This window comes from Labeo rohita, chromosome 25, assembly GCF_022985175.1.
Source record: "Labeo rohita strain BAU-BD-2019 chromosome 25, IGBB_LRoh.1.0, whole genome shotgun sequence".
Taxonomy (NCBI): Eukaryota; Metazoa; Chordata; class Actinopteri; order Cypriniformes; family Cyprinidae; genus Labeo; species Labeo rohita.
Genome location: NC_066893.1, coordinates 1,252,611 through 1,280,272, shown reverse-complemented (window position 1 = coordinate 1,280,272; position 27,662 = coordinate 1,252,611). Strand labels below are relative to the sequence as shown.

At 37.0% G+C, this 27,662-nt stretch overlaps 1 protein-coding gene across 2 annotated transcripts in view; it reads left to right on the top strand.

Moving 5' to 3' along the window:
• Positions 1-27,459, top strand: part of LOC127156587 (ankyrin repeat domain-containing protein SOWAHB) — a 33,406-nt gene extending 5,947 nt beyond the window's left edge. Inside the window, exons 1-4 of one of the 2 annotated variants that reach the window (XM_051099537.1) lie at positions 1,199-1,327; positions 8,470-8,542; positions 26,052-26,147; positions 26,289-27,459. In XM_051099537.1, the coding sequence (XP_050955494.1) occupies positions 1,271-1,327; positions 8,470-8,542; positions 26,052-26,147; positions 26,289-26,437 (375 nt within the window). In that variant the 5' untranslated portion in view covers positions 1,199-1,270 and the 3' untranslated portion in view covers positions 26,438-27,459. Of the gene's footprint in view, positions 1-1,198; positions 1,328-8,469; positions 8,543-26,051; positions 26,148-26,288 lie in introns of those variants that run through there. The other variant, XM_051099536.1, reaches the window with a different exon arrangement.
• The last annotated feature ends 203 nt before the right edge of the window (positions 27,460-27,662 follow it).

Below are 27,662 nucleotides of genomic sequence, written 5' to 3'. Positions count from 1 at the left end.
GAATTTCTATAAAATAATAATAATAATAATAATAATAATAATAATAATAATTTCCAAACTACTTAATGTTACATAATGCTACAAAATTGCTTAATGTTCTTTTTATACAGTTTTACATTTACAGCTCTTTAACATTTTTTTCAAATCCCCAAAATATCAAAATTAATTTTAATTAAAAAAATTGTAAGCATGACCATCATAGTAGAAATGTATTTTATTTTATTTTATTTTATTTTATTTTATTTATCATTTAATAAACATGTCTGGCTAAAAAAAGCTGTAAAATCAGAAGAGGGAAAGTGTTGTGATTACTGAATGTTTTCTCTCGTTTCTTCACTACTCTAATCTCCGTCCTGAGTCTTTCTGCAGCGACGTGCTCGTTGAAGATAATGTTTGAAGCCTTCACGAGCACAGTCAAGCACACGCGCACTTCTTATTGCCTTCATAATTACATAATTAACTTTTGCTCTCTAATCGTTATGGGGCTAATGGTGCTTTTCAAGTGCAGTCTCCTCTGGGCAGAAATGGAATAAAAAAATCAATAATCCACGCAGCGCCGTCAGGATCTGGATGTGCCTCACTACGATTCACAAACACACGAAGCGTGGATTTCTCTTGTCTTTTACTGTCTCAGTTTCTCCATGTGTTTGGATAGACTTCTTTGGTGTTTCACTACTAAAAACAAAAATCGGTGTCGAATTTTCACTAGTAAATGCAGCACAAACATCATCTGCTACAGTGAAACTTTGACATGCAATAAGAAACCTATTTATATATTTTGTGATGAGGCTGCAATTTTTAAGGGGTTAAAAATACATCAACTTATAATGCCTACCTGTGTCTTTAACTTTCTTTTTATCTTTTTTGTTTTTCCCTCCAATACCAACACTTTCACCTGGCTTTCTAGCATGTAAGTAAACACCTGATTTTATCCAGTTTCACATATTCATGTATGTTTAGATAAGCATAAAGTATCACAGTAGATTTTGAGATTACTTTCTCTGTGAAGAATACATGTAATATTCCCATAAAATTTGGCCCAAACATGATTTCATATCATATTTTTGAGTCTCGGGGTTGGAAGTGCACCCATGATGCTTTAAAACGCTGTAGGCGGCTCAATAGGTTTTGTAGACTTAAATTTATGCTCTTCATATCAAGGAAATATTTCCAAAGCCAAATTGCCCATGCTGTCGGTGTGAAATTAAGTTCTTGACCCATCTTGTGCTGTGTGCTATGCTTATTCTGTTTCCATAATCTTCTCTGGCAAATGGGAGCCGACTCTGGTCTTGATGACGGCCTGCTTTCTTCTTTCTTTCTGAAGGGGGTGAGTTTGATTTCAATACACCTGTGAAATGAAGCAGGATTTAGAAGAAATGTGCTTTAGATTCTGAACGCAGTCACGCTACACACTCATTGGCTGTCCAGCTATCAGAGGATTGTGGGACGGTTAAGAACTGGCACGCTATGGGGACCAAATCCCTTCTTCTTGCCTAGCATTGAACAAATAGGTTTTATTAAACATTCAAAATGGAGATACTATGAGATTAAGTTACGAACCTGGAAAGTAATGGGGTTTTAATGCCATAACCATTCAGAGTAATACAGAAAGTATGTGCAATAGTATGGCCATTTTTAGAAGCTGAATATGAATTTTGTTTTTATCGTTTCATTTTTGTGAAGCTCATTGCTATTACTGTCTGCACAGTTGATATGTTTTAAATGGCATACTTGCTGTCAGTTTTGGGAATGTTACATACAACTAAAATGGCACTATATATATATATATATATATATATATATATATACACACACAGTAATGGCAAAAAATATCAGCACCCTTGCAATTCTGTCAGAAAATGCAACATTTCTCTCAGAAAATTGTTCCAATTGCAAATGTTTTGGTACTCACATGCTTATTGATTTTGTTTGCACTGCAACAACACAAAAAAGAGAGAAGAAAAGTCAAACTTGATCAAATTTCACACAGAACTCAAAAATGGACTGGACAAAATTATTGGCACCTTGTCAAAATTGTAAGAAATAATTGTTTTTCAAGCATGTGATGCTCCTGTAATTTGTATTTAGACACACCTGTGGCAAGTAAAAGGTGTGGGCAATATAGTAATCACACTTCAGTTAAAATGGAGAAAAGTTGACTCAGCCTTTGTGTTGTGTGTCACACTGAGCATGGAGAAAAGAAAGTGTAAAGAGTTGTCTGTGGATTTGAGAGAAAAAAAATGTGGAAAAACACGGACAATCTCAAGGCTACAAGTCCATCTCCAGAGATCTTAATGTTCCTGTGTCCACTGTGCGCAATATCATCAAGAGGTTTACAGCCCATGGCACTGTAGCTAACCTCCCTGGACGTGGACAGAAGAGCAAAATTAATTAAACATTACACAGAGGATTGTTTGAATGGTGGATAAAGAACCCTGATTAACTTCCAAACAAATTCAAGCTGATCTGCAGACACAGGGTACAACAGTGTCAGCTCACACTATCCGTCACCATCTGAATGAAAAGAGATGCTATGGTAGGAGACCCAGGAGGACACCACTGCTGACACAAAGGCATAAAAAAGCAAGACTGGAGTTTGCCAAAACTTATGTGACAAAACCACAATCCTTCTGCGAGAACATACTGTGGACAGATGAGACAAAAGTAGAGCTTTTTGGTAAAGGACATCATGGCACTGTTTACAGAAAAATAAATGGGGCCTTCAAAGAAAAGGACACAGTCCCTACAGTCAAACATGGTGGAGGTTCAAAGATGTTTTGGGGTTGCTTTGCTGCTTCTGGCACTGGATGCCTTTACTGTGTGAACGGTATCATGAAATCTAATGATTACCAATGAATTTTGGGGCGTAATGTAGTGGCCAGTGTCAGAAAGCTGCGTCTCCACCAGAGGTCATGGGTCTTCCAGCAGGACAATGACTCGAAACACATTTCAAAAAGCACTCAGGAATGATTACAAACAAAGTGCTGGAGAGTTCAGAAACAGCCAGCAATGAGTCCAGATCTGAATCCCATAGAGCACCTGTGGAGAGATCTCAAAACAGCAGTTGGGAGAAGGATCCTTCAAATCTAAATGACCTGGAGCAGTTTGCAAAAGAAAAGTGGTCCAAAATTTCAGTAGACAGGTGTAAGAAACTCATTCATGGTTACAGGAAGCGACTGATTTCAGTTATTTTTTTCCAAAGGGGGTGCTACCAAATATTAAGTTAAGGGTACCAATAATTTTGTTCAGTGCATTTTTTTGCATTCTGTGTGGAATTGTATCAGATTTGACTGTTCTGGTCTGTTTTTTTTTTTTTTGTGCTGTTCTGATACAAACAAAAATAAATAAATAAATAAATAACTAAATAAATAAGTAAGTAAATAAATAAACATGTGAGTACCAAAACATTTACAACTGCAACAATTTTCTGAGAGAATTGCAAGGGCGCCGATATTTTAGGCCATATATATATATATAAAGCTTGATGGCACAGTTTTTTTTTTTTTTTTTTTACATTTCTCAAAGTACATGTAGCATCACTCAGTCAAGCATTGAAATATGACATTATGGTAATTTAGCATTAACGTTTAGCAATTACAACTTTAGTAATAAGAATAACCATGTACAAATGCATATTTGTCATGCTGACTAAACTTATGGTGGTGGTGCTTAAGATATTGTTCATAATTTAGTGTTTCTACAAAAAAGGAGGAAAAAAAATAAAAATGATACTGATAAAAAAACTACTACGAATTCTGCTACTAATAACATTATAAAACGCATCCTATAAAAGGATTCATGAGCTGTTTTTTTTTTTTTTTTTGTTTGCTGGGTTTATGAATATTAATCACGTTGTCTGCGTTCGCTCGAACTGATTTGCTAAAATCAGAACAGGAACGATCATAGGTGAGCGCCAGCCAATGAGACTGTCGTTTGCCTTTTAGTTCCGCCTACTACCAGAGAATCCGGCAGTTCTTAAAAGCTGAAGAATTCCAAAGGAACTCTATTTTGACTGGAAAATACAACATAGAGTATCGATTACATGTAGCGTCAGTTCTGCATGGTATATAAAACTCTCTGTATCATCCTTTGCGTGTGTGTGAGACAAAGCGACGGCTAGTCGTGTGCCTTCAGTTCACGGTTCAATGACAGGTACGCTGCGCATCCATTCAGATTAACTGAAAAATAAAATTATAATAATATTATAATAAATTATAGTAACGCCGCATTTTATTCTCAGTAACTAAATGTGAACATGGATTAATTCATCTCACTCACAAAAAACAGATTGAGTATTCCTCAAAATGAATAAAAACAGTGAAATGCAAACTCAAAATATTTTGCAACCCTGCAATAATTAAATGTTAAATAAAACAAATATATTTTATGTATTTAATCCCATTTTATTAACCAGTGTCTTTCCTTCTGACCTTCAATGATGGAATCCAACCATACTAATAAGCAAAAATTACTTACATTTTGCTTATTTATTATTACATAAACTAACATTTGTGCTTCTTTTTTTTTTTTTTTTCTTTTTTTTTTTTAATAACTGAAGAGTGATCTCCTGCATAAATGTATTTTTATTTCAGCCTGAGGTGAATTCATTTCACTTTTGTTGTAAAAGGGCTTTTACTTTAGAATTGTTTTATATTAAAAACAAATGCCCTGGCCCTGGCCAGATTTAAAGTAACGCAAAAGTAACGTAACGCAATACTTTCCACAAAAAGTAACTAAGTAATGTAATTTGTTACTTTTTTGGGGAGTAACACAAAATTGTAATGCATTACTTTTAAAAGTAACTTTCCCCAACACTGTTCCCATCACTGCTTGCTGTTCATAGTATATTAAATTAGTCATGCAAGTGTACTCTATTTACGGTTGCCTTATTTAATTTAATAAATATTACATTGTCTCTAAGCCGTTTAGAGATACACTTTCAAGATTTGAAGTACACTACAAGTGTGCATTTAATACAATTAAGCACACTTCTTTTCCACTAGGTACATATTAGCAGCTGTCCACGTTCTGTGTCAGTGTGTTAGTCAATCTCGTTAAAACCAAACTCACTGTCTTACCTTGATCTCCACTGGCTCCTCTGGCCCCCTGGACAGTCTCTCCAGGGCCTTTACTTATACTGAAGCTGACGTGAAACAGAGCACATGAAAGTGGCTGTGACCTTTCCAAAAATGTCAGTGCTAGGACTAGTGTAATAATGAGGAGTAGAGCAGAGGGAAGTCTACTTTAACCTTTAAGGGCAGCAGAACTACACTATCATAGTACTGTGCTGTTAGCAACATGGCTATGCTGCAATTCTGGACAGATTCTAGGCTACATTACCTGAAAGAATGAAATAGTGACACCTCTACCTGGACTTCTATCATGTTTACACTCCATTTTTACTCAGTTAGAGTAGAGTAGGGTACAACGGGGCTAAAGGCACACCTTAAGAAAAAATGTGATGTTCACTGTGCCTAAATTGTATAATTGCCATATATATATATATGTTTGTGTTCAACATTTATGGAGCCACCGATTTTGTGTGACAATAAATCATACAAGTCATTTATTCTGCTTTAAAATCTGGTAAATGTATGAGGTGGTAAAGGGGGGCCTTTTACCCCACACACGGGGTAAAAGCCTCACCAGCAAGTTAATACTTGTTCAAAACAACCAAGTTGTAAAAGTTTGTACTCTATTATATTCTGGTTATTTTGAAAAATAAAATAATTAATTGTTGTTCAATAAATATACTGTCATTAAAATATGTTTATATATATATATAAAAGGAAAGATTCTAAAATTTAAATTTAAAATTATTTAAAAACTTGCTTTTTTAAAAAATCTGCTGCTAGCGATTGCGTCAAGGATCAGACAAATTTGCACATGCATCTTGAAAAGCGAATGTTTTGTAAAATGTTACAGCGCATTTTTGTCCCATCTAGTGGTTTAGAGGAAAATAATAACAGAGGTGCCATTTACCCCACGGGGCGTCTTTCGCCCCGTTGTACCCTACTTTAAGAACTACTCACGATTCAATCACACATAATGTATGTTTCTCTACATAAGTTCTGTTCCAGAATGTAAACACTGTCTGCTGCTTATATAGACCTCATAAGTGGCTGATTTGTAACAATCCACACAGGCACCAACCTGGCACAAATCTTCCATGAATGCGCAATGCCGTTGTAATGTTGAGAAGCTGCATTTTTTAATTATTATTATTTGATTGTCCATACATTTACATGATAAAAATGTACCAAGAATGTTTTTTTGAAAAAGTTTGCATACAGGTGATCCCTATTCACATGGATCCGCAGAGATGACAAATACTTTATTTTTCATGCCAGGCCAATAGGTGCTGATGTCACTTTGTAAAGAAACGCTACACACCTGTGCACATTCCTGTAGACTGATCACATAATACTGTCCTCTTCAGAGTAACATTAGTCTGTTTGTGTAATGATGCAGTACAGCACTGCTGACAGACAGCTCTCGTTAAACCTGTGAAGTGAAAGTGTAACACGCCTCACTTTAAACCTGTTTTTCTCAAAATTCCATTCCTGAAAAACACAGCTATCAGCCAAATTAAAAAAAAGTCATAACTATAACTTGCGTTTAAGCTATGGACAAAATAAAAACAGTTTTGGAAAGGGATTAAACCTAGCTTTCATATAGTATCCAAACCTAAAATTTCACCATGTGTTGCATCTCACACATACACACGCACACACATGCATGTTGTTTTATTGGGACGTTCCATAGGCGTAATGGTTTTTATACTGTACAAACCGTATTTTCTATTGCCCTACACCTAAACCTAACCTTCACAGGAAACTGTGCACACTTTTACTTTTTGATAAAAACTCATTCTGCATGATTTATAAGCCTGTTTCCTCATGGGGACCTAAAAAATGTCCCCACAAGGTTAAAATTTACTGGTATTACTATCCTTGTGGGGACATTTGGTCCCCATAATGTGATAAATACCAGGTACACAAATACACACACACACACACACACTACCACTCAAAAGTTTGGGATCAGTAAAACTTGTAATGTTTTTTAAAGACGTCTCATCTACTCATCAAGACTGCATTTATTTGATCAAAAATACAGGGGAAAAAAAACACAATACTGCAAAATGCAGTTTTTTTTGTTTTTTGTTTTTGTTTTTTTATTATTATTATTATTATTATTATTATTATTATTATTATTTTTTAATATACTTTAAAGTATAATTTATTCATGTGATGCAAAGCTGGATTTTCATCAGCTATTACTCCAGTCTTCAGGGTCACATGATTAAAGGGATAGTTCACCCAAAAATGAAGATTACCCCATGATTTCCTCACCCTCAAGCCATCCTAGGTGCATATGACTTTCTTCTTTTAGACGAATACAATTGGAGTTATATTAAAAATGTCCTGGCTCTAACAAGCTTTATAATGGCAGTGAATGGTGGTCAAGATTTTGAAGCCCAAAAAAGTACATACATCCATCATAAAAAGTGCTCCACATGGCTCCAGGGGGTTCATAAAGGCCTTCTGAAGCGAACTGATGTGTTTGTGTAGGAAAAATATCCATATTTAAAACTTTATAGACCGGAATCTCTAGCTTCCGCTGACTGTCTGCGTTCGGGAGAGAGAGTCCTACATCTTTAGTTTTAACACTTTGCATTATTAATTTGTACCTCGGTTTCAAGCTGTTGGACATTTTACCATAATGTTATTCGTTTTTTGTGTTCAGTTAATGTTTAAAATTCTCAAATGATCGCTCCACCCTCTTTTTATTCCTGTAATCACACGGCCCATTAGTGTTATGAGCGAGGAAGTGGTAAGTGTAAAACAAACGGACTCCAAAGAGATATCAGGGATAGATGGAGTCAACGTGAAACATCCGTTTGCAGAAGTGTCTTCGGATGATAAAGTCCCCCATGGAGCGTTAATGTGCCGTCATCCACACTAATCACCGCCTGAGCTCAGATCAGCACTACACCGCAGTCACATTTCATACATCCATCATCCGCTCACGTCGGCCTCACTAGCGCACTAGCGTTCTACGTTTGCCACCGTCTTTCATAAGAAGCACCGTCAGGCTGCAGCTGTTTGGCGGGTGCTGTTTGAATCAGCGGTGGGTGACTGACGGGATCCTAGAGAGGGTTAGTCCCGTGTTAATGTGCGGGATGTACTGTAGCGATTGTCTCAGCGGGTCTCGCTGTCTGGTTAACTGCATAAATGCGAAACGTCGCCTGCACACAGTGGTGTGTGAAATGACGTCCAGCTGTTTTTAATAGCTTATCGCAATCGAGTGACAGACACAACAGGAGAACAAGAATTGCTGTCATATTACTGTCCTCCCACACTAATGATATTTAGATATTTGCTTGTGTGTAGGATGCATACAATCTGACATTTCAGGACTTAATTTGACCTAGGTTTATTTGTGCATGTGTGTGTGTGATTGCAGGGTTACACACCGCTCCACCTGGCTGCTCTACATGGACATGAGAACATCATTCAGCTCCTCATCAATAACTACAGTAAGTTTATTGTTCCAGAATATTCCTTATACATCTTAAGATTAGTGGACGGCATCTGTGCGATCCTGCAGCTGAATTTGGGCCATCTGTCTCAAACTGTCCTGTCCTTTTGACTTTCATCTTTTTGCCGTCCAGTCTTTATCACTGCATGTACTTGAAATTGTAACATTTGGGGGCAAAAAAATATGCAGGAAAGGAAATTATATAGGTAACCACTGAAGACCATATGGTTCAACCTCCAAAGAACACTTTATAAAAATTATTAATTAATGTTTTTTGAAGAAAAAAAAAAGAACAGATTTTTTAATTAACAATTTATTTATTTATAATTAATTTTTTGACAATACTTTACGAATATATAATCTAAGTAAATACAGTAATAATACTTATAAATAATATTTAACTTATAAATAATAACTAAAATGTGCTAATGTCTTTTATTGGTTACATCACATGACATGTTCAATTAAATTTAGACTTTTGTGCATTAGTATATATATATATACTTTAAGTAAATATTGTATACAATACTTATAGAAAATATGTTAATACTTTTTACTTGATGGTTACACCGCATGACATTTTAAAGTCATTAAACTTAGACTTTTGTTAAATAGTATAGTATTTTTTTTTTTTTTTTTCCAAAATTAAAATATTATTTACTTATTTATTTACATGTGTACACAATACTTCAAGGACATATACACATATGTTAATATCTTTTACTTGATGGTTACACCACAACATTTTAAAAGTCATTACATTTAGACTTTTGTTAAACAGTATAGTAGTCGGTCATTTTTCTTTTCAAAACTAAAATATTTATTTATTTATTTATTTATTTATTTATTTATTTATTTATTTATTTATTTATTTATTTATTTATTTATTTGTGTACACAATAATTCAAGAACATATACAAATATGTTAATGTCTATTACTTGAAGGTTACACCACATGACATTTAGAGCCATTAAGTTTAGATTTCTGTTAAATAGTATAGTAGTTGATAAAAATAGTTTTTCAAAACAAAAATATTTATTTATTTATTTATTTATTTATACTTACTTGTTTGTTTGTTTATATATGTACATAAAACACAATATACACTTTAAGTAAATATTATATACAATACTTAAAATATGTTAACGCATTTTACCTGATAGTTACACCACATGACATTTTAAAGTAATTAAATTTAGACTTTTGTTAAATAGTATTGTAGTAGGTAATTATTTTCAGAATGGAAGAAAGCATTCATACATTCATTCATTCATTGCTTGGAAAATATATAATCTAATTAAAAACTGTATACAATACTTAAAGAAAATACAAAGAAAAATGTCTATTACTTGATGGTTACACCACATGACATTTTTAAAGTAATTAAATTTTGATTTTTGTTAAATAGTATAGTAGCTAGTAAAAAAAAAAAAAAAAATGTTTTTCAAAACAATAATATTTATTTATTTATTTATTTATTTATTCATTCATTCATTTATTGTTGGCAACAATTCTTTAGGCAGTTCTTTTGTGACTATGTTCGCAAGTTCAGTCATTACCAATGTACTTCAACAATTTGCTGTTTCCCAAACCATTTCATATTTGCATTCGCAAATAGCATCACAAACTTACATGTATGGACCTACAGCTAAATAGTCTCTTTTTAGCATAACATGAACTTACATTGATCATCCTCCTGAGCAAAATAAGCAAGCTAACTTACAGTGTCATTATATTTAAGTATACAAAGTCCATTTGTCAATTTTCAGTTGTCAAGAGAATGAAAACGCCATTTTTGAAGAGTGCGCACACGTGAATGTGCTCTTTGGAACGTGCAATTGAATCAAACATCTGGAAATGAAGCAAAATAGTAGAGAACAAAATAGAGAAGTAGTCATCAGACATCATGTTTGCTGTTTACCTGCAATAACCTGACATCAATTTGATCTCGAACCAATTAATTAGCAAAATGTATTACTCCATTATGACAAAAGAGGAAATCCAGCTCACAGACACGAATATGATCAGTGATGCACAGCTGAAGTTACTGTGCAGTCACAGATGATAATTGGTTTTTAGAGGGGAAAACTCCAGCGATGGCCTCACACTGTGAGCTAACACTAGCTCCCGCTAATGAAGCTAACTAGGGTGTGTGTCAATAGAGTAATTCAAAAGAACAGTCCCTCGAGATCTTGGACGGCATACACGCCTGTGTGTGCAGGGGGGTCTTGTTTGTAAAAGCCCCTAACACAGAATAGATGCCCATATGTTGTGTGTTAGGCGGCCGCTCGGCCCTGTTGTGTTTGTAATTCACTAAAACACATATGGTCCAGGTCAATATTAGATCCCACCTCCTCTGTACAAACCACAGAGTTTCCATATGGTGTGTGGAAATGGATACTCCATGGTTTCCCATCACCACCTACGGCTCACTTGGACCCTACGCTGAGAGACAGAGACAGGATTGTCCTTCTTTTTGTCCATTTTTTTTTTTTTCCAAGTACTGCGAATGTTCAGCCAAATTGTAAATTGCTCTCTTCATAAAATGACATCACAGTTGAGCAGTCCAGTGAATTTTCTGAACTGGTTTTGAAATGTCATACTGGGCACATCATATCCAGATCTATTAATTTATTAAATATATAAGTAAGTAAATAAACAAGTAAATGACTTAAAGACATGATGTTTTTAATTTTTGAATTAAAATTATATATTGCTTGGAAGTAACCGATTACATGTAATCTGGATTATGTAATCACATCCCAAAAATTAAATACTTTAAAATTAGATTACATTACATTTTACATTACATGATTACATATTATTCACACAACAGCAATACATTAAAAAAAAAAAAAAAAAAGATGTTGAAATCATGTAAAATTTCAGATAACTTTAATGTCATGTAGTACTACCCTTTTAAACATAATCATATATAAATGAATAATACTTAAAATATATACATTTTAATGCCTTTTACTTGATGGTTACACCACATGACATTTTGGATTCATTAAATTTAGACTTTCGTGAAATAGTATCATAGGTGGTAAAAATAGTTTTTCAAAATTTATTTATTTATTTATTTATTTAGTGTACACAATACTTGAAGAAATAAATATGTGCAATTAGATAACATTACATATTAAAATATTCATATTCAGACTACAGTTACTTTTTTATTGATTACATGATTATATATTATTCACACAACATCAATAAATAAATAAAAAAAATGAAAAATATGTTGAAGTCATGTAAAATGTCAAATAAATGTACCTTTTTATGAAATGGCAAGGATAGTTCAGGTTGTGTAATGTCATGTTGTACAACCCTCTTAAACATAATGATATATAAATTAATAATACTTAAAATATATAAATTGTAATGCCTTTTACTTGATGGTTACACCACTTGACATTTTGGATTCATTAAATTTAGACTTTTGTTAAATAGTATCTTAGTTGGTAAAAACAGTTTTTCAAAAATGTATTTATTTATTTATTTATTTATTTAACACAATACTTGAAGAAATAAATACTTGCAATTAGATAACATTACATATTAAAATATTCATATTCAGACTATAGTTACTTTTTTATTGATTACATATTATTTACACAACATCAATAAATTAAAAAGAAAAGAAAAAAAAGATGTTGAAGTAATGTAAAATAGCAGATGAATTTACCTTTTCATGAAATGGCAGGGATAATATTAAACATAATGATATATGAATTAATAATACTTAAAATATATAAATTGCAATGCATTTTACTTGATGGTTACGCTGTCACGTTTGAAGAACCACGAGAGAGAGAGAGAGAGAGAATTCACAGAAGTGGCGTGTTTTAATGAAACAACTCAGGCAATCGCATACAACAGAGGTAAATATCAACTCAGGTAAGAATGCCACTTAGGGACTGAGAAGAAGGCAGAACATAAACAACGCTTAGCTGATAATAGTCTTTTTAGAAGCGTGAAGCACTCCGTGTGCTGAGAGGCTGGAGACGGGCAGATGAAGGCAGGCTGGCAGACAGACGAGTGCAGCAAACAGTGGAAGAAGATCTGAGGACTCGTGGTGTACAACCTTGAGGTCTGATCACCGAAGGTTTGTTTGAGGGGAGTATAAGTAGGGACTGGAGATGAGGTTCAGCTGGTGACGGGTGATTGGGTGCACAGGTGTTCAGTATTCTGGTGATGGTGATCGTGTAGCGGTGAACTGCGTGGTGGAGCCGGGTGTAGATGTGACATTACCCCCCCTACGGGCGCCTCCTGGCGCCCGTGACTGGCGGCGAGGACGACCGCGCGGCCTGGGAGCAGGTAGGTTAGGGTGACGGGTGTGGAACTCTCGAAGGAGGTTGGGATCTAGTACATCTCCGCGTTCGACCCAGGATCTTTCCTCTGGACCGTATCCCTCCCAGTCAATAAGGTACTGGACACGGCCGCCTCGCCGCCGCGAGCTGAGGATCTCCCGGATCTGGTAGATTTGGTCGGCTGGTTCGATCTCGGGTGGAGGGGGGGGCACCACGGGCTCTGTGGAAGGAGAGGAGACAGGTTTAGTGTAAGGTTTGAGTAAGGAAACATGGAAGGACGGTGCAATGCGGTAGGTGGGTGGTAGCGTGAGGCGGTAGGTGACTGGGTTGATCTGCCGTGCCACCGGGAAGGGTCCGATGTATCTGGGACTCAGCTTCTTACTGCCCTGTCGCAGGCGGAGGTCACGGGTGCTTAACCAGACGAGGTCTCCTGGCTGGTACTGATGGTGTTGACTGCGCCGAGCATCCACGTGACGTTGGTACCGTCTTACTGCGCGACTGAGGTGGACATGAGCTGATTCCCAGACCCTCTCACTCTCCCTGAACCAAAAGTCCACCGCCGGGACCTCGCAACTCTCTCCGTTCCAGGGGAAGAGCGGAGGCTGGAACCCTAACACACACTGGAACGGAGTGAGTCCGGTGGCAGACTGACGTAGGGAATTCTGGGCATATTCCGCCCAGGGTAGGTATTGACACCAGCGCTCTTGGTTATCCTGGCAGTAGGCCCGGAGGTAACGTCCTACCTCCTGAATCTTGCGCTCTGTCTGGCCGTTTGATTGCGGATGGTAGCCGGAGGAGAGGCTCACGTTGACTCCCAGAAGTCTGAAGAAGCCTCGCCACACACGTGAGATGAATTGGGGACCCCTATCTGAGATGATATCTTCCGGGAGTCCAAAATGACGAAAGACGTTCAGGAACAGGGCTTGTGCAGTTTCAAAGGCCGTGGGGAGACCTTTCAGAGGAATTAATTTGACAGATTTTGAGAAACGATCAACAACGACTAAAATAGTAGTGTTACCTTCAGACAGGGGTAGGTCGGTAGCGAAGTCAACCCCAATGTGGGACCATGGACGGTTGGGGATGGTGAGCGGCTGGAGCTTACCCTCTGGCAGTTTCCGTGGGGTGGATGATGTGGCGCAGACAGAGCAGCCCTGGACATAGCGGGCGACTTCCTGGCGGAGCTGGGGCCACCAATAGCGCTGGCGTACGAGTGAGAGGGTGCGGTTACTGCCAGGGTGACCGGAGCCCGGAGAGGTGTGGATCCAGTCCAGAAGGGGCACGCGGAGCTCTGCAGGGACGAAAAGCCTCCCTTCTGGACCTCCCGGCGGAGCTGGGTGTTGGCGGTTGGCGTCCTTGATCTGGGCCTCGAGGTCCCATTGGATAGGAGCCATGAAGACGGCTGGAGGGAGGATGGGCTCAGGCTGGTCTGTAACAGGGTCTGGCGAGTGGATCCGTGATAGAGCATCTGCCTTAACATTACGATGACCCGGTCGATAGGTGAGGGTGAAATTGAACCTGGTGAAAAACAGAGCCCATCTCGCTTGGCGAGGATTTAAACGTTTCGCTTCTCTGAGGTATTGTAGATTTTTATGGTCGGTGATTACCTCAAACGGATGATTCGCTCCCTCCAGCCAGTGGCGCCACTCTTCCAAGGCCAACTTGATCGCCAGGAGTTCTCTATTGCCAACGTCGTAGTTTTGCTCCGCCGGGGACAACTTCCTGGAAAAGTAGGCGCATGGATGGAGTACTGGAGGGTTCCCGTGCCACTGGGAGAGTACGGCTCCTACACCCAGGGTAGCCGCGTCTACCTCCACCACAAACCGGCTCTTGGGGTTCGGATGCCGTAACAGGGGCGCGGAACAGAAAGCCTCCTTCATGGCCAAGAATGAATTCGTCGCCTCGGTGGTCCAACACAGTTTCTTAGGTTTGCCCCGAAGGAGAGAGGTTAGTGGAGCTGCTAGCAGGCTGTAACCCTGGACAAAACGACGATAGAAGTTGGCGAACCCCAAGAAGCGCTGCAGTTGTTTGATGGTATCAGGTTGTGGCCAAGAGAGGACGGCATCCACCTTCCTCTGGTCCATCCGTACCCCAGCCGAGGAGATGAAATAGCCGAGAAAGCGGACTTCGGTCGTATGGAATTCACACTTCTCGGCCTTGAGGAAGAGGCGATGCTGACGGAGACGCTCGAGTACTCGGGTGACGTGATGGTGATGGGTTCTGAGATCTGGGGAGTAAATGAGGATATCATCAATGTAAACGATGACAAATTTGTGAAGCATATCACGGAAAATTTCATTCATGAAGTTTTGAAATACAGAAGGGCTAATGGAGAGGCCATACGGCATCACCCGGTACTCGTAGTGCCCCGTTGGAGTTATGAAAGCCGTCTTCCATTCGTCTCCCCCGGCGGATACGGATCAAATTGTAGGCGCTCCGGAGATCTAGTTTAGAAAAGACGCGAGCGTCGCGTAGAGCCTCCAGAGCAGCCGGAACCAGAGGAAGAGGATAGGCGAATTGACGAATCTGGTTGTTGAGTGCCCGGTAGTCTATGCACGGCCGGAGCCCTCCGTCCTTCTTGGCCACAAAGAAGAAACTGGAGGCGGCCGGCGAGGTGGATGGCCGGATGAACCCTTGGTTGAGAGCCTCCTTTATGTACTCCTCCATGGCCTCTCTCTCCGGGCCGGACAAGGGATACACGCGGCCCTTGGGGAGTTGAGCACCTGGCAATAACTCGATCGCGCAGTCCCAGGGCCGATGAGGTGGTAATTTTGTGGCCGCTGCTTTACTGAACACGTCCCGGAACGCCCGGTATTCTGAGGGGTATTTGGTGGCTGCTTCGTGTAGAGGGCTTTCAATACTGGTTGAACACAGATGGAGAGGGTTAGTAGAAGGAAACGGTTTTGGAGGGAATTTCAGACATTGATTATAACAGATACTTCCCCAACGCTTGGGCTCCCCGTACTCCCAATCAATCACGGGCTGGTGATGAACTAGCCACGGGCGTCCCAGGACGATATCCACATTGGCCTCTTCCAGCACCAGTAGTGAGAGCCGTTCCGAATGGAGAACCCCGATCTTGAGCTCCAGTTCGGGGGTGCAGAACTGTACCAATCCACGGCCCAGCGGCTTTCCCTGGATGTTGGTGATGTGGTAAGTCGGGGATTGACGTTGCGGGGGAATGCTCAGGGCAGCGAGTCTATAGGAGGAGATGAAGTTTCCTGATGCACCTGAGTCGAGGAGGATTTTTACTGGAACAGAAAGTGAACCATAGCTGATGGAGCCGGTCATGTACGGAATGTGGGTCATTTTGGGAGTAGTATGGAGGGTACTCACCGCCGGGCGTGGTGGTCGAACGGGGCATCTAGCCAGCTGATGGTCAGGAGCCCCGCAGTATAGGCACAGACGCTGAGTGATGCGGCGCGCGCGCTCTGTCTTGTTGAGCCGGTATGCATCCGTGATCATGGGCTCTGGTGCAGGAAGGGCGAAGTCCGCCGAAGGGGAAGGCGAGAGAGATGAAGGCGCCGTGTACAGAGGCAAATGTTGAGCAATTCTGATAGCTCGGTTGATGAAGGTCTCTAAATCCACACTATCTTCAAAAATAGCCATCTGAGTCTGGATCGGAGGGGATAATCCCCGGCGAAACACCGGTACCAGGGCGGCAGAGTTCCAGTTACTGAGCGCCGCGAGTGTGCGGAACTTGATGGCATATTCCTGTACAGACATGTTAGACTGGGTTATCTGCAGTAACTGCTCGTGCACTGACCTGCATGACGTTGTTTGGGAAAAAACCTCCTTGATGTACTCCAGAAACGTCGCAAGCTCATTTAGGCGAGGGTGACGGATATTCCACAGAGCTTCGGCCCAACTCAGAGCCCGATCGGCGAGTAGCGAGATGACGAACGCTACTTTAGCTCGTTCAGTGGGAAACTGACTGGCTTGTATCTCCATATACAGCGATACCTGCAAGAGGAATCCACTGCATCTCTCTGCCTCCCCGGCGAATGGAGCAGGGCGAGCCAAGGGACTGGCGATAGATGGCACGGCAGGTGAAGGTAACCCAGATGCTCGTGATCCGGAGGCATCCTGAAGTGAAGAACGAACGGCGTCCACCAGCTCCGCGAACGTGGCGTCGGCCACTGCCCGTCGCTCTTCCATCCAGCCTCTCACAGATCCACAATCGGTTTAGGATCAGACCTTCTGTCACGTTTGAAGAACCACGAGAGAGAGAGAGAGAGAATTCACAGAAGTGGCGTGTTTTAATGAAACAACTCAGGCAATCGCATACAACAGAGGTAAATATCAACTCAGGTAAGAATGCCACTTAGGGACTGAGAAGAAGGCAGAACATAAACAACGCTTAGCTGATAATAGTCTTTTTAGAAGCGTGAAGCACTCCGTGTGCTGAGAGGCTGGAGACGGGCAGATGAAGGCAGGCTGGCAGACAGACGAGTGCAGCAAACAGTGGAAGAAGATCTGAGGACTCGTGGTGTGCAACCTTGAGGTCTGATCACCGAAGGTTTGTTTGAGGGGAGTATAAGTAGGGACTGGAGATGAGGTTCAGCTGGTGACGGGTGATTGGGTGCACAGGTGTTCAGTATTCTGGTGATGGTGATCGTGTAGCGGTGAACTGCGTGGTGGAGCCGGGTGTAGATGTGACATACGCCACATGACATTTTGGATTCATTAATTTAGACTTTTGTTAAATAGTATCATAGTTGGTACATTTTTTTTTTTTTTTTTCCCAAAATGAAAGTATTTATTTATTTAGTGTACACAATACTTGAAGAAATAAATACTTGCTTTTAGATTACATTACATTTTAAAATATTCATAATAATAAAAATTACTTTTTATTGATTGCATGATTACATGTTATTCACACAACAAAACAATAAATTAAAAATATATATATATATGTAAGAGTCTTGTAAAATGTCAGATAAATTTACCTTTTTTTATGAAATGCCAAGGATCAGGTCATGTAATATCATGTAGTACAACCCCTTGAAATGTAATATATGAATGAATAACACTTAAAGAAAATATTTTAGTGCCTTTTACTTGATGGTTACACCACATGACATTTTGGATTCATTAAATTTAGACTTTAGTTAAATAGTATGATAGATGGTAAAAATAGTTTTTCAAAACATATTTATTTATTTATTTATTTATTTATTTATTAAGCTGTGTAGACAAGACATGAAGAGATAAATACTTGTAATTAGATTACATTACATTTTAAAATATTTGAATTCAGACTATAGTTACTTTTTTATTGATCACATGATTACATATTATTAACACAACAACAATTAATTAAAAAAGACGTTGAAGTCTTGTAAAATATCAGATCCATTTACCTTTTTTATGAAATGGCAGGGATAGTTCATGTAGTACAACCCCTTAAAACATAATGATATTAATTAATTATTCATATTTGTAAAAAGAAAGACTTTAAAAAAATGTTTTACCTTTTAAATTTACCTTTGTCTACCATTGCCGTTTGTCTGAAAATAATGATTAAGCTATTCACTTTGTTAATGATGCTAAGAAAACATCATATTTTAGCTGTTGGTTACACCATATGACATTTTTCATTCAATTTCCACTTTAATTAAACATTGTATAAACATTTTTCAAAATCATGTCAAAGCATCTGTATAAGGAGCATGCTTCTAAAAACTGGTTTGTTTTAATCTAGATTTTTCTTTTTCTGTTCTTTATCCCAAACACTCTTATTTGTCATTACTCCATCTGCGTCTTTCCAAGTGACAGATGGATTTAAGTTTGACTAAATAGCCTTTAACGTGACGTCAACAACGAAAGACATGGAAAGTGTTTTCCTATTCATTTTTCTCTCCTAACTATCATTCGTTTGATTATTTTTATGATTTAGCATTGTTTCTGCTTTGCTGTCAGCAAGAACAGACCTGCCAGTTGACAAGCACTGATTTAGAGGCATAAATCTAGACAGATGTGATGTCCTGAAGATAAAGACCTCTGGCTAAAAAACATCTTGCAGGTTTTATGAAATGTCGAGACAGCAGAGCAGCTTTTCCCAGACTGACATGATTGTCATGGATATTTGAAGACATAAAGACAGTCCAGACAGACAAGTGTCAGACAAAACCTCCACCAGACACTCTCATCTGCACACTTCACTCTTTCAACAAAAAACTTTGAATTCAGTCATTGAATAAAAGCTCTTTAAACATGGTATTTTGACAGAAACAGCTCAGTTTAATCAAAACTTTGAATTCTGTCATCAGCTTCTCAACTTCATGTTGTTTCAAACCTGTATGATGAGCTGGTTTTGTCCATACACTGAATTTCATTGTATGGACTTTCAGTGTGGTCTTTATTAATTGATGTATATAGCGTGTCTCAGGCCGTTGGTATATGTATATTGAGCAGCAGGCAGTCTCCCGTCAGACTGATCAGCTCTCTAGCACCAGACCTTCACCTGGGAACCTCCAAACCAATGAGCCGTGCCTGGCCAAGCTGCCATCAGCGCCCATTCATACCCCTCACTAAGTCACCAGACTGTTCACTGTTCACACACTCACATCTACAGCGTTTACAGCGTGTTGATGCATTCGACTGCCTTGTGTGTTTCTACTCAGTTCACCAAGTTTTAATATTAGTTACAAAGATGATGCATCAATTCAATGGAACCGTTTGCACATAAATGGATGGTCAGACAACTGACATGCAAATGTGTTCTGCTCACCCTGTTATTGATTATCACCAGTGTGTGTTTATTTCAATAATATTTCATTTTTATTACAAATAAATGCAACATCTCAATTGGGTTTTTCGGAAACAGTGATGAAAGTGACATTTTTTTACAAAATGGCTGACTCTTAATCTTGACAAGGCTAGCATTTTAATTTTTTGCTTAAATGTATAAATTAAACAAATTAAACATATAAAGAAAAAATCACCATGTGATAAGCAAAAAATGTGGAGGAAAATGTATAATAATAATAATAATAGTGGTTTATGTCACTTTGTGAATATCACAGTTAAAATAATAATAATTCAGTTAAATTAAGTTAAAATAAATGGTAAATTGTAAATAATAATAATAATAATAATAATGTTATATAATATATAATAATGCTCTGTTTACTGTTTGTATTTACTATTTATATTTTTATAATTAAAAAATATATATTTAATTATATTAAATGGTAAAAGAACATGTAAAAATGACACCAACAGAATAAGAATAATAATAATAATAATAATAATACAAATAATGGTTTATTTCACTCGTTTAGAAATTAAATTAAATTAAATAATAAAATAAAATAAAACTAATTCAATGAAATTAATAATTTAATACATTTTATATTTTTTAAGATTGAAAGTCCATTGTAATTGTAAAATAATAATAATAATAATAATAATAATAATAATAATAATAATAATTTACTTCACTCTTAAATTAAATAATAAAATAAAATAATAATTTGATAACTTTTTATGTTTAAATGTTAAGTCTGGTTCTAGGACAATTGTAAAATAATAATAATAATAATAATAATAATAATAATACTTTATTTCATTCTTTGATTAGAAATTTAATTTAAATTTAATTAAAATAATAAAATAAAATAAATGAATAATTTGATATATTTTTATATTTTAATATTGAAAGTCTGTAAAAGAATAATGATAATAATGATAATAATATATAAAATGAATTTGAAAAAATATCATGGTCATATGTATTAAATTAAGTTAAATTGATAATTTGATGCACTTTCATACTATAGAAGTAGACAAATTAAATTTAATCTATATGTAAAAAGAATTTGAAAAAAAAAAAAGTGTTCACCTAGTTGGCTATTAAAAGTATTTCCTGTACTGTAAGTCATGCATTTTATAAGCACCACAGTTACCCTGACAATAATGTTACTTTATAACAAAAAGCTAAAAAAAAAAAAAAAACTTCCCTATGTTAATTTTGACAAAAATCAACCCCTGGAATAGTTTAAAAAGTGTACGTTGGTGAAGAAACACCCATGTGTGAAAGTACCATGGTATTACCATCTGATTCCATTACTGCCCCATAGTATGACCTAGTATGTAGTAAGAGTGTTTTTATATAAGGGCTCTGAATCTATTTGAAGCATCTCTCCGCTGCACTAATGATTTCTATAGCACTCCGGGTGAATAATGCTTTATCTTATCATGGCGAGATCTGCGCGAGCGGTTAGGGAACTGCAGATAGTTTAACATAGTTACCAACTGACTGCTTGCAGTGCCTTAAGCAATATAGTTGAACAGCGTTATAGGATTACCGCTTTGCGCCTGGAAACATAAGCCTCTCTTAGCGGCGTACAGCTTAAGACCTCCGCGTAACTCTATTAAAGCACACAGAATTTCTCCAGACGCACACGTAATCACATAACTCTGTTAAACAGCTCGCAGTTGCTTCGGATACAGTCGTGACTGGATTGTTGAAAATCACAGTTACCGTCTCGCTCTTTATTGAAACTGCAGTTTTATTAGTTTATTGTTATCAATTCATGTCCGTTGTCGATATTTAGGCTCTGCGGGAGCTAAGCCGTGCTTTTTCAGCATCTTGTTTGGTCGACCGTCCACTTCAGGATTCGAGCTGGCAGAATACTTGAACGAGTGCTGTTGCTGAAAATCTGCCAGCATGTTCTGTAATAGTGAACATGCTGTAAAACATATACTCTGCTTTAGGAGCTAATATATAATTCAATAAAGTGAGCGACTGGGGAGGCAGCAGTCAGACGTCCGTACACATTGATATTGAGGGTTTGAGAGTTCATATAGATCTGATGTAGGTTTAGCCTGTTGGCCAGAGAAGCCCTTAGGTCATGACTGTGAGGTCAGCATTTCTACAACACCACAATCTAACACAGTTTAGATGTTGTCTATAAACATAAACTGTCATTGGGCGAACCTCACAAACACTGTCAAGAAATGTACAAGTCGTATTTCTTTTCAATTTATTATCCTTGTAAATACTGGACTCTGATTGGTCAAACTCTGGTCATTTTAGGTCATTCTGTGCATTTTAGGTTCATTCTTATTATTATTATTATTATTATTATTATTATTTTGTATAATGAACATCAAGTTGTATAATCACCTGTTATTATAACTGACTATAACTAAATTGAGTCATTACAATGAAATAAACATTAGATTTGAACTAAAACTAAAGCCTTAAACATATTTTTTTTATAATAATAAAAAATAAAAATAAATTAAAGTTTTGCTGCCAAGACAGCATGTCTTATTTTCAGTTTAACTTTATGTAGTAAAATTGTAAAGAATTGCAATAGTAAATAAATGCAGCAAAAATGAATAAAATCTGTATAGACATATATGTAAACAAAATATTAATTTAAATACTTTACATATTAATTAAACACCTTCATCAATATTTCATGTCTATTAATTAATTTATTTGGTAAGTAATCATGTAATAAGTGGGATAATGTACAGTCAGTCAAATATTGTAGTTGGTATGTTATTGCTTATCACTTACATATTTTGCATGAAAACATGAAAACTTTTTAAATTGTGATTCATTATCGGAAATTTTCATTATATTATATTATATTATTATTATTATTATTATAATTAATAATAATAATTAATATTATTATTATTATTATAATTATAAAATAACAATAATAATTCTCACAACCACAATGCAAAAACAAATGCAATTTTATTTAAATTATGGAGTACAGGTGAAGTTTAAAATAAAACAAACAAACAAACAAATAAATAAACAAACAAATAAATAAATAAATCTTATTTTAATTTTAATATTTTAAAGAATTTATGTTGTTATCATCTAAAAATGTACCTTATTTATTTATTTATTTATTTGTTTGTTTGTTTGTTTGTTTGTTTGTTTGTTTTCTTATACAGCTATACCACTACTACTATTAATTCTCACAACCACAATGTAAAAACTAATTACATATTATTTAAATTGTGGAGTACAGAATAAACAAACAAACAAACAAATAAATAAATCTTATTTTCATTTTAATATATTTAAATAATTTGTATTGTCATCATTTAAAATTGTCCGGATTTATTTATTTACTTGTTTGTTTGTTTGTTTGTTTGTTTGTTTGCTTGTTTGCTTGTTTTCTTATACAGCTATACCACTACTGCTACTAATTCTCACAACCACAATGCAAAAACTAATGAAATATTATTTAAATTGTGGAGTCCAAATATAAACAAACAAACAAACAAACAAACAAACAGACAAGCAAACAAATAAATAAACAAACAAACAAACAAACAAATAAATAAATCATATTTTAATTTTAATATTTTAAGAATTTATGTTGTTATCATCTAAAAATTGGCCTACTAAAAATCGGATGTAAAAAATAAAAATAAAAAACATGCAGTATATGCAGCTTTAAATGTCATCAACAATGCTCCGATGACTAAAAAGAGCTGGTCAAAGAAGCTTGTCATTCACACACATTCATTTGTCAGGCAAAAGCACTGATCTCTAAAGCAGCACCAGAATATGTTATTCATGAAAAGCGCGCTCATTTTAAAAAGGCATAACAGGCTGTTGACACTCTACATAAAAATAGGAGATGTTGACCTTTAGCGCGTTCGGCCCCCTCTCTGCCCTATCTTCGCTTTCCCTCTCTTTATGTTGCCTGGCCTCTTTTCAAATGCACAATCCTCACCTCTTCTTTTCACTGTTATCTCAAATAATTACCCCTCCGTTTCCCCCCGAATCCCTGGAGACCCCGAGCTGCTCAAAAGGCCACTCAGTGTGTCCAGGCGCGGAGGGATTGAGATCAGCGCTCAGTCACTCAGTATTCAGCCTCTAATTAACCACCGTGGTATTCCAGCAGGCCCCAGACCAGCCCGAGTCCATATGGCTGCTACAAGGCCAGTGTGATTATCACTATGTGCTACAGAGAGGCGATGAGATGATTGAAAAGAGAGAGCGCCTGGGTGGATTATTTTTAACGACTCTCCGATGGCAGGGATGACGGTGCGTTTGTTATTTTTAAGCGGCAGTAGCCTAACCTTGACCTCCCACGCACTCACACCTCTGTTTATGTGTTAGAAACAGTCATTACTGAGAGTGTTCGTGCGCTACGAGTGCGAGAGAAGGAAAACGTCATCATATTTTATTCATAGCTTCACAAAACAGTGTTGAATTCTGTCATTCTGTTGCACTGTAGAGCTTCTGTCACTACAACAAATTCCTAGTATGTGTAAACATGCATGGCAATAAAGCACACTCTGATTCTGATTCTGAATGCAAGACAACAGCATTTCTGGTCAGATTCACTGTTGCTCGGTATGTTTTTACAGGCACTTTGCGGATTTCACTACAGGTTCAAGTTGGTTGTACAAATTTGCAACATTGACAAACAGAAAGTTGCTTGGTGTGAGTTGTGACCATGGACCTTGCTTGTAAGTTCGGGATGAAAGAGGCGGGAATCGGCAAACATTTAATGACAAAAGAAACAGCCAAAAACGAAACTGCTGCATAAAAGTAAACTAAACAAGTGACTTAGATGTCTGCTCTTGTCTTCCACTGTCATCATTCCTCCTTTAATTCTTCCGGAGCCCCTCCGTAGGGCTTATTAACATTCACACCACCAGACTTGCACCGCCCCCACGACTCTTGGCCCTGCCCCACTTCTTGCTACAGATCTTTTTTTTGCCCATTAATTTTGCCTAAATGTAACTAATGTGCCTAGAACTTAAAGATGCAATTCACCTCTTCCAAAATAGGGCTTTCATAAACATAGTGTCTATTTACTAACTCCAATCACTAATGTGGGGCAGGTTTGGACAACACTGCAAAAGACGCCCATTAATCAACAGCTTTAGTGCATACACTGTAAAAAACAATTTGCTGAGTTATTATTATTATTATTATTATTATTAAAAAAATTTGTTACCTGGCTGCCTTAAAATTTTAAGTTTAGTCAACTCAAAAAAACATTTGTTCAACTTGAAATGTTAAATTATACTAAGTGACAACTTATATATTTGAGTTGAATCAACTTAAAAATTTAAGGCAGCTGGGTTACTTACACATCTGTTAAGTTTAGCAAACACAAATATCTAAGTTGTTACTTAGTACAACTTAACATTTCAAGTTGACTAAACTTATTTTAGTTGACTGAACTTAACATTTTAAGGCAGCAGGCTAACAAATTATTTTAAGCTGACTCAACAAATTTTGTTTTTTATTTTTTACAGTTTAGGTAGTACAGCACATAGCAATTGTTTTTAAACACGATTGACCCGAGTTCAAATTCACCTTTTGTCAAACTCATTTTTCTTCCTTTTCACATCATAAAACTATTCATTGTACTTCTGCATTTTTGTATCCTGCCTACTGACAGTTTGACCTAGTCTAGTGCATTGGGTATGTCTATTTTTTTTTTTTTTTTTTTTATTTTATTTTATTTTTTATTCTTTTATTTATTTATTTATTTTTATTTTTATTTATTTTATTTTTTTTATTTTTTTTATTTTTTTTTTTTTTGACAAAGGCCTTTTTCTGCTTCACTCTTTTTTTCCGGTCATGTTTCACCAATTTAATAATTTAACAATAACAATAATAATAATAATTGCATTTCTACTGCATATAGGCGGCCAACTTTTATTAAAACCCCGTCTTGCCAGTGGACAACTTTTTCAACGTTTTGCATTACAAGACACGTTTTGTGTGAATTGGCCCTAACAAAGTAAAAATGAATGGGTAAAAGGAATGCTCAAATGTCTGTTACTCTCACTGAATTGTTTACATGCCGTTATGTTTTGTTAACTTTCTGTATTCTTGAAAGTGAAAGGGGACTGGAGCAAAACTGACTAGCATCATGAAAGTAGTTAATATGACTCATATTGTATTCCAGTCTTCTAAAGCCAATGACAGCTTTGTATAAAGAACACACTGATATTTAATTCATTAAATCACTGAACATCATCCCATTTTCTTTTCTGGGTGAACTGTCTCTTTAAAAGAACCTCCTTAATAGCTGTGTGTGTATTTATGGAAATGCATCACAGTGTACCACAGGTGTCATGCTGACATGAATAACAAGTTATTAATAACACCAATGGTTCAAAATGTTTATTTTATAAGTGTTACTGTACAATCTAAAACAGCTTTTTTTTCCTCTCTTCAGATGCCAAAGTCAATATAAGGGACTATCATGGGAAGATGGCAGCTCATTACTGGAATGGCAGCAAGGATATTTTTACTGAACACAGATCATATTCTGGCACGTATTTACTATTCAGTGTATCACATTTACAGATTCATGTTCATAACAATGACCAACAAAATCATTTTGCATATTGTGTCAGAATCTCTGCTGCAGTTGGTTGTTTGAGATGATTGACAGCTGCTTTTCTCCACTCAGCGGGCAGCTGGCCGAGGGGGAGGCGGGCCCAGTGTTACGCGCAGCTGTCTGCCCTCCTGTCTCGCTCTCAGAGTAACAGAACCATCAGCACAGAGACGTCTGGCAGTCCATTAGAGCTCCATCCCGTAAACCTATCACCATCATTCTGATGCACACACTCAACATTAAACACTGAAAATGTCACTAAAAAATGTAAATCACTGTAAGCACCTGGTCTTGTCTACCTCTTCTAGAAGTACATACTTTGCTGACGATGGGACAATACTGCAGCCACATTAGCAACATTTTTGGCAGAACTGGAGTAAACTAGTCAATAGTGTAGCGATGTATGAAGCAGAGTTTCGTCAGAAGTCCTTTTAAACCAAGTAGCTTTATTTGGCTCAGCACGGTGAATTTGCATGACCAACCGACCCAAAACATGTGCAAACATCATTGCTGTTAATCTTGCACTGACCTGTCAGAAATACCAAAACAGTCTCTCCTGCTTTCTCTTTATATACACCCCAATTAACACAACACCTAGAGGAACACAACACGGCGTAATGCTTCTGTCCGTCTGTTGTATCTCAGGCCTTTGTCTTTGTTTGGACACTAGCTGCAGTATGTCTCACTATCAGACCAACTCTCGCAGCCGATGTCCACCATGTGAGAAAGCTATGTGCATACAGCTGACAGTCAGAATGGACAAATGTATGCGAGACTTACATCTGTGAAAACACTTTCTGTAATGAGAAAAAAAAAAAAACAATTAAAGAAATGATAGTGACTGTAGGTCATTATTTTATAAAAAAGGAATCAAACAATGTGAACTTCAATATGTAGATTGCTAAAGATTCATCAAAGTCTAGCAATCTTTAGTGACCGTAGTTTGGATTTCCTGCAGCGGTGTGACATTCCCAGAGCCGTTCGGAAAACTCAACGGCATGTCCTTGTGTGAACGTGCATTATGTCTGACTGACACTGAGAATATGGTTTGAAATGTGAAAATTCAATGCAAGAAGATTGGACATCTCTGTTGTATTGTTGTTATTTCGTCCAATGAATAAGAAAATTAATATCGCAAAATAACATTGTGACAGCACATCTGTTGCTGGTTAGTGTTACGATCTGGTGTCAGAATGTGTCCGGAGGTGTTCAGGTGTAACTTAAAAAAAAAAAAAAAGCAGACACTGTAAAGGAATATGTTTTTGACTGGAACTGCTTAAAATAAAACTCAGACATTTACGTTTCCTGTTACATTACTATCAGTGTCAAAATTATCTAGTAATGACCACAGTATAGTACCCTACAGCAATTTGTTCATAATCAGCATTCCCTTGTGAAAAACTACACTTTAGTACACTTTAAAAAACAAAAGCACTTATTCTAACAAAT